At 33.3% G+C, this 8,162-nt stretch overlaps 1 protein-coding gene across 2 annotated transcripts; it reads right to left on the reverse strand.

The window, feature by feature from the left end:
* Positions 1-2,072: 2,072 nt before the first annotated feature.
* On the reverse strand, positions 2,073-4,712 carry LOC114386386 (photosystem I chlorophyll a/b-binding protein 6, chloroplastic-like). Of its 2 annotated transcripts, XM_028346389.1 has the most exons (5): positions 4,457-4,712; positions 4,153-4,320; positions 3,584-3,621; positions 2,810-3,324; positions 2,073-2,303 (listed from the first exon to the last, which is right to left on the reverse strand). In XM_028346389.1, exons 1-5 carry the CDS (start codon positions 4,501-4,503, stop codon positions 2,289-2,291), a joined length of 783 nt encoding a protein of 260 aa, XP_028202190.1. In that variant the 5' UTR covers positions 4,504-4,712; the 3' UTR covers positions 2,073-2,288. The 2 variants fall into 2 exon arrangements, with proteins under 2 accessions (XP_028202190.1, XP_028202191.1); XM_028346390.1 differs by lacking the exon at positions 3,584-3,621 and having other exon boundaries at positions 4,457-4,700.
* Between the last annotated feature and the right edge of the window lie 3,450 nt (positions 4,713-8,162).

Raw genomic sequence — 8,162 nt, forward strand, 5'->3', positions numbered from 1 at the left:
TAATAGGCTTGGCCAAGAATTCAATCTTTATTGCCTACATTGTTGTAAATATAAGTTGTATATCAGCACAATGTAAGTGAGAACATTATCCTCACTTAAGGAAGCATGTTATATAATACATGACAAGAGAGATGGTGCTACAACTAGCCTGCATAGAACCTCTATGTTTGCTATTACATGTAGTCCTACATTTGGTGTAACTAGCACCCTTACATTCGGTAGCACAAGGACTACACCTTACCTTATAAACTCAAATGCGCATCATCTAAATCAACATTGAATTTTTGTGTCCAAACCAAAAAACTCTATTTGTATGTTTTACAATAATATTGAGCATGCATATTTGTCAAATATTTTTTTAAAAAAAGATGTCAAAGCGTTGAAGACTAATATAGACCTTGTTAATGCTTCTCATAATAAACCCAAAAAGTCTACGAAACTGTGGTACATGTCCTGCAAAATTTAAGAACAAAGAGCATTATTTTAAAGTATCATAAATAATCCAAGTTATCCGAATAGATCACCCAAACACCCCCTAGTGAAGTTAATTACCAAATTGATGAGGCCACTTCCTAACTCGATCTCAATAATGACCGAAACAAAAATCTCATATTCCAATGAGGTGACAATGAGTAATCATAGAGATCCTTATTCTTTTAGAAGGGTTTAGGATTCTAGTGCTCGGATGTGGAGGGAGGGATATACTCTATCACATGCTATTGCAACTACCCTTAAATAGTAACCAACCCCCTTCATACGTAACTAAAATCAAAAAATGTTTTAAGAATGAAAAATAGAACAAATACATTTTGCCGTATGTAACTAAAATGAAAAAAAAGTCATTTGCAAGGATGAAATTGAAAAAAAAATGCTAAATTGCATGAACAAAAAAGATATTTAAATAAAAAAATATAGGTATGATACGATTTATGATGTGATAGGAAGAGAAATAGAGAAAAAATGTAACTATTGACTAGACGTTTAAAATAAAATATGGTTCATGTAGCATTACTCTATGATATTCTACACCTAGATATAGAAAGAAAAATATAAGTATAATAGGATTTATGATATGATAGAATGAGAGATATAGAGAAAAATGTGAGGTGTTGGTGGATTGTGTAAAATGAAGAATGGTTCGTCTATCATTATTCTTTTTTTTTTTTCTAAATTAGGATATCCCTTAGCGAATGACTATTTTTTTTTTTTTTTTGAACGAGGTATCCTTCCATCTAAAGCCAAAGATCAATTTCCTGAGATACACTCAGATCCATTTAAGAAATTCATCATTCCAATACTCATGGTATTTTTTTTGGTAAAAATATGTTTGTCTTATTAAATCTTAAATTTCTGGTTTATTTTTTATTTATATTTTTTCATTTTCAGTTTCTTGTTTTTATTTTTTATTTTTAATCCTTCCCAAAGTAGAAGGAAAATAAATGAACAAAATATTTTATAAAAATCGAACACATTTAACCTTTTTTTTCTCTCTCGTTTTTCTACCTGTATCTCCCCATGGGTTTGAACACTTTGTTAGGAAACGTATTTATTATCCAAAAGTTAATAAACAAAGCATAGTTGTTTTAACTTCAATTTTTATTTTACATTTTTTAATAACAAAATAACTAGTATTTTATCTTAAATTAAGTTTTTCAATTGATTATAGTTGAAGTCAGATATCTAACTTTTCATTTCGTATCAGTTTACACTTTTTTCACAGCAAAAAAGAATATTATTGATAAAGTGATTGTTCAAAGTCATAGATATGAGCAAAGAACCAATCAGAACATTACATATCTTTCATATAATTATTCAACAAAAGCCTTAAAAAAACGTAACACCAAATTATCACTTGGGGATAGTTTGATTATAGGGGAGAAGTTACTATTTAAGGACAAAATTGTAAAATACAGTATGAATGTCATATTATTTTTTCTCTATTTTAATTTAAATATTTTTTTCTCTTTCACAACCAAATTTATCCTTAGCATATAGCTTTTGTAATCTGTTAATGCAGCCTTTAACTTCATTACTTTGAGGTTTGACTGATTCAGAGAAAATGTTCCGTACCATCCACGAAATTGCCCTTTTAATTTAAAAGATGAAAAAAAAACAATAGTAATTCGAATTTGTTTAAAAAAATCAAACCCTTGTGTCAATTGTAAAACTTGGATTAGGAAGCAAAGTACATGTATAAAGTAAATAACGGATATTGCTGGTGCAGCATAAAGCTATGTTCATTCCGGACGCACGTCTTCCGTCTTCTTTTCTTCAAACTATACATTGCACTAACGCGTGAAAGCCTGCATTTTCAAGGGAAGCAATTTTTCACAATTTTTAACTACCACCCTAGCTCATAACACATATATCCTTGAGAATTGTTTAAAAATCTATAAGAATAGTGGAAGAGTAAATTTAAATAAGGAAGAAATTTAAATACAATTTTTTTTTTTTGCAGTGTTCTGTAATAATCTGGCAATCTTTAATGCAAGAATTTATAAACAAAGAAAATAAAAAAAATATTTTCATAAACTAAAATTAGTTTATACATAAATTAATATATATATATATATATATATATATATATATATATATATATATATATATATAAAAGTTTTCTCATTTAGCTTATTCAAAAGTTTATTTTATTTTTCATTCTTATTTTCTTCTGTTAAAAGACAAGTATCAACGAAGAAATTTGCGTTTACTGAAATGAAAATTCAATTCAAAGTAAAAAGTAACTGCATTTAAACTTTGTAATCAAATTAATAAAGGTGAGAGTAGAATAAATGAAGCAACAAAACATTACCGAGAAAATGTTGCAGTGACCAGGATCAGCAAGGTGTGCCATCAAATTTTCAATGGGTCCTTCCCCAGTGTAAATAGCTTGGAACCAGAACCCAACAAAGGCCAACATTGCAAGTCTTCCATTCTTGATCTCCTTGGTCCTCAAAACCATCACTGGCTCCGGTGACCCTCTCCCCCACATCATTGGGTCAAACCAAAGCCCACCTGGGTACCCAACATCGGGCTTCGGGTTCGTAATGTGTGGCACTTTGGGCTCAATGTCAACGCTCCCCGGATTGACCATGTCGGCCCATCTTCGGCCTTCCACCCAGCCCATCAGGCCCATTTGCACAACGAACAATGTTGTTGGGTCCACGAAATACTCTCGCGCACCAGCATCGTACCAAGAGAAGTTTTCGATGTAACCGATTTTTTCGAGCAATTCGGGTACGAGAATTCCGAACACCGCGAGCATTGCCCATCTTGCATGCATTAGTTCTGCTTGAGCAAACCACTTTAGCAACTCTGGATCAGACCCTGATTGAAACAAAACAAAACAACCACATGGGTTGTTAGTGAACCACAACTAGGTTAAAAACTTCCTGCATTTTCGTAAATTGCTACCAGCATCTCGTTATATTTCGGAAAGTCCAATGCAGAATATAATTTTACATTTTGAATTGGACGAATGTAATGGAGCGCAGGAAGTAATTTATGGAGGTGCAGGAAGCAACAATCCCATGACTATGTACACTAAACCATTTTGAAGTACATAGTAAAAGCAAGACTTGTATACCTAATCCAAGAGGGTCAAAACCGAAATCACCAGGAAGACTGAAATGGGCAGAAAATTGAAATAAGTAAGCCGAAGTGTTTGATAATAGGGCTTGCTACTTGGACCTAACAATTAAGCACATATTCCTATGCTATATTCTTTTGTTTTCTTAAACCATTTTCTATTCATAAAGTTTAATTTTGTACATGTGAGAGTGCAGTTACACTATTAATTAACAAGCAATTACTCTTTTCTTAATTTAAGGTATAATGACAATAACAAGGTTTGGACTTAAGAACTTGTGTGAATTAGAAATCATTCTAGTCTTTTCTAGTCATTTTCTATTCATAAAGTTAATAAATTTTAATTATATGAAAATTTATAATTACATCATTAATAAACATTTACATTTAGTATATTTTTTTGGTATAAACCACTATAGACAGTTGAGCTCTCCCATTCAGTGTATTCTAATTGAATTCAAACCTTAGATATATAGAATAAAAGTATAATTTGTGTAACGAAATTAACAGAAAATTGATTGAAAGTTGAAGAATTTTTGTGACTAATTGAATTTATGGGAAGGATACCTTCCATCAAGCCACTCAGGAGGTGAGCTACCAGGGAACCACAATGGCCTATCTGGAGGAAGTGGCTCACAGACAGCTGAGACCCCTTTTGTAGCATTTGCAACTGTTCTTCTGGTCAAACTCAAGCATGTGGGTGTTCTGTCTGGGAAACCCTTTTGACGAATTTCTCTGCATAAAAATAAATAAATAAAGTAGACATACTCAGAGAGTTTAAGAAGCAACACAGAATGTACAAAATATTGCAGAATAAAAATAAAAAAAAAGGTACAAAATAATGCTAGTGATTGAGCCCAAAGGGAAAGACCTGTTTGGAAGGCTTGACAATGCAGTGGAGGAAAGTGCTAAAGCCATGAATCAAATCAGAGAAATTAAAGAAGGCGTGGCAGAATGAATTAGGTGGAATGGAACAATATAAAAACCTCGTTTGTGTTTTAATTCTGACGCTTTATCTGCTGCTATATCCAGATGATGGATAAGGTGTGATGTTCTGCTTGGAACGAAAATATGAAATGAGAGCCAATGGAATATCAAATCCACACGTGGCCTGGATATGGGAGCTTCAGAGGCTCAGAACTAATATGGATAATCAGATAATAGTTGTATTATTACCCATGCAACTGGAAAAATTAAATTAAAAATATACATATGTTAAAAATAAAATTTAATAAAAAAAAGTAATATTATGAAAAAATAAAACTGACTTTTATTTTGCTTAGAACTCGGTAGAGATTGCATAAAAAATAAAGAAAAACCCTCAGAACTAATATAGATTTGGGCTTTTTGAGGAGGTGTTGATTTCAGATTCAGAACAATTTTTTTAAAAAAGTTGTTATTTTCACTCCCCTTTTATACTAATGTACTATCCCACTAAATACACACTATCATCATCTCTCTTGTCCGAAAAAAAAAAAAACACTCCCCTCCGCGACACTCCAAGTCCAAATATAACAACACATTTTACAAATAGGAATGATATTATTAACTATCCTCTCAATCTCTTTAATTAATAATATGAATGATATTTAAGTATTAACTATTCTTTCTTGGTTAATTCTTGGACCTGTTTATTTTTCATGGATGAGAGCATTTTGGTCACTGATCATGTTCAGTCTTCCTCAAGTCAATATAGTACACGAAGAAAAACAAAAATTTCTAGCTTATAACTTTAAACACTTTCACTTGTGGAGGTGTCAAAATTCCATATACATTGTTGGGAAATGCGATCACAATTTCCCTCTTATGTGAACTCAAAATAGGCACCAATACAAAAGCTTAAAAATAATAACATCTTAAATTTTTAGCGAGAAAAACCTTCTTAGTGTAACTACGAAAAAAAAAACCACCGAACTCAAACCTCTTAAATCTCCATTATAATAATAATGGGAATACAAAATACAATAGTAATGTATCTTCAATTTGTGAAAACAACTCTCACAAATTGGTACACTATTTTTTTTCCTTAGAAACTCTCTCTATTTTGCTCTCACAAAATCTCTCTAAAATGTGAGGCTTGTTTCCTGCTTTTGCTTGTGTTTCCATTGCACTTCACATCCTCAATTTATGTAACTTGATCCTCCCTCTCTCCTCTCTACACTCGGTCTTGCTCTTCACTCTCGACCTACACCTCAGTCGTTCTTGCTCATTCCTCTCCACCCACACACTCTCTCTTGTGACTTTGAGACCCTCATTCTCACTCTCTCACAGTCACGATAACCTTCGTTCAGATCGCACACTCTCACGGTGGCTACGACCTCCGTTCTCTCTTGATTCAAATCGCACACTCTCTTCATACAAGGTTGGTTTCTCATCTCCATTATCTAGGGTTTCTTTTTTATTTCATTAATTTGCTATTTGTGCTTTGTTCTCATTGTCGTGTTATTTAAAACATTGTGTCCTTCTACTGAATGCTTGATATAATTAAAATATTTTTCTCTATTTAATGTTATTTCTGTGTTCTATGCTGAGGACTAAAATACCAATCATCTATTCCTCGCGTGAATGGACTAATTCTAATTAAACCTCATTCTCGGATGTCTCGTCGAACTTAGCCTAACCGAACAACATTACAATCATAGCATATCAAAAACTAAAACCCTGCACTCTATGTCTAGCAATGCAGTTGTCTAGCCCTACTCTATCCAGTTCTAAGGATTAATACATTTTCCAATGCTAAAAATCCTAACTTTACACACCAATGGGTGATCAAACCAAAAGCATGCAATAATTAAGTGCAGATAGAAGCAATGAACACATAAAACAACTTTAAATAGATAGTTAAGAATTTACATAAAGTTTTAGCAGAATTTCCCAACAGAGATACTTAGCCTTCCATCGTAAGGCAGCACTTTTTCAGCTACAAGATGAGGGTTCAAGAAGAAAATAACAGATTACACAGTGGTGGGGATGTCTCCTCCACCTCAAGGAACCTAGAAATTACTCCTAAACCTAAGATCCTCTTGAAAGATGAGGTTTTTGGCTTTCTTGCTCTGTTTTGCGCCTCTGTTGTGCTCTCTTAGCCTAATTTTATCCGAATTAATGCTTGATTTTTCCAACTTCAGCCTTAAAAAGGGCTTTCTGTCCTCGAAGGCTCGCTTAGTGCCATTTTCGCGCTTAGCGCTAGTTAGTGAATATCTACTAAGCGAGCTGTGCGCGCTTAGCGCGGGAAGAGACAAACGCCTCGCTGAGCGAGCTGATGACGCGCTGAGCACGCAAACGCTTCTCAGATTCTCCTCCAGATTCTCCCAACTCGCTAAGCGGGTTAAGTGCCTCGCTTAGCGCATGATTCTCGCTAAGCGCACAAGCCTCGCTTAGCGAGACACCAACTGCAAGCCTTCACAATCTTCATCCTTTTTACCTGAAAATGAAGTTGAAACACATTAAATTCACATTATTGGGCATTTCTACTGAACAAAATTAAATTAAACCTAAAAATATGTACAAACCTACAAAAAGAACCATAAATTGGGGAAAAGATAAACATTTTATAAAACTTTTCTATACAAAAGTTAGTCGTAAATGACGACTAACAACCATGTGTTTGTGAATATGCATGAAAGAGGAAGAGAAAAATTATTTTACTTCTTTCGTTTGAAACTATTGTTAAGGAAGATAATGTTGACAAGTTATCCTTGATGGTGCCTGCAAAGAGTGATGGTTCCTGCAAAGAGTGATGATTCTTGGGAAATAACCCCTATATTTCTTCGCAAGAACTTTAGATTGAAATCCTTTATATTGCAATGACCAATAAAAATTTATCTTGAAATATGTTAAGCATTGTCAGGTTAGGCAACATTGATTTACATGATCACACATTCAATTCCTACAATACTATTAATTGTCAATGTAAAGTTTATATATTTATCATCTAATTTTGTATTTACATCTAGTTCAATATGATTATATTGGCAATTACTTGAGATGTTAAACTTATACACCTTCTTTGTCTTATGTAACATCCACACCCTGCTCTTCAGCTTACCTGTGGCAATAGGTGTAGCCACTATTGGTCCTCCCTTAGTCACATTGACTTGCTCTACCTAGATTTGCCTTTAGTTGGCCCAAACAAAAACACATAACCAAGCTTTTGACCACTTGGTAGAAGAAACTCCAATACTATGTTATGACAAAGAGTCATCATCATTCCATGATTCAAATTATGGGTTCTTAGAAGATTCCCTTCAATATGGTTCAGTTTCTATGTCCCTTAAGGGTAATATAGCTAACTTAGGCTATTGTACGCAATTATTCCCATTGAGGCAATATGTCAGATGTAGGACTGATTGGCAAGATTTTGGGAGTCAGAGGAGTTATAGTCATTGATTAAAAAAATGAATGGTTGATTTTGTGATTAAATACATGCATATGCATTGTTTGAATATTAAATGTTAATTTTTCAATTAATAAGTCCTCACTTTACTCTTTAAAGAAAACAATTTGTGTTAGGATTTTTGGCAAGCGTACCAATTGTTGTTGTAGGTTTGACATTTATAAAAGAGTTCGTCTTCACAGGA

The sequence above is a fragment of the Glycine soja genome, chromosome 15 (assembly GCF_004193775.1).
Source record: "Glycine soja cultivar W05 chromosome 15, ASM419377v2, whole genome shotgun sequence".
NCBI lineage: Eukaryota > Viridiplantae > Streptophyta > Magnoliopsida > Fabales > Fabaceae > Glycine > Glycine soja.

Excerpts from the sequence above, each read along its gene's own strand:
- LOC114386386 (XM_028346389.1), bottom strand. The coding sequence starts at position 4,503 with ATGGCTTTAGCACTTTCCTCCACTGCATTGTCAAGCCTTCCAAACAG. Across the intron at positions 4,321-4,456 it reads TTGTCAAGCCTTCCAAACAG|AGAAATTCGTCAAAAGGGTT; the intron begins GTCTTTCCCTTT and ends ATTTTTATGCAG. Across the intron at positions 3,325-3,583 it reads TTTTGACCCTCTTGGATTAG|GGTCTGATCCAGAGTTGCTA; the intron begins GTATACAAGTCT and ends TGTTTCAATCAG.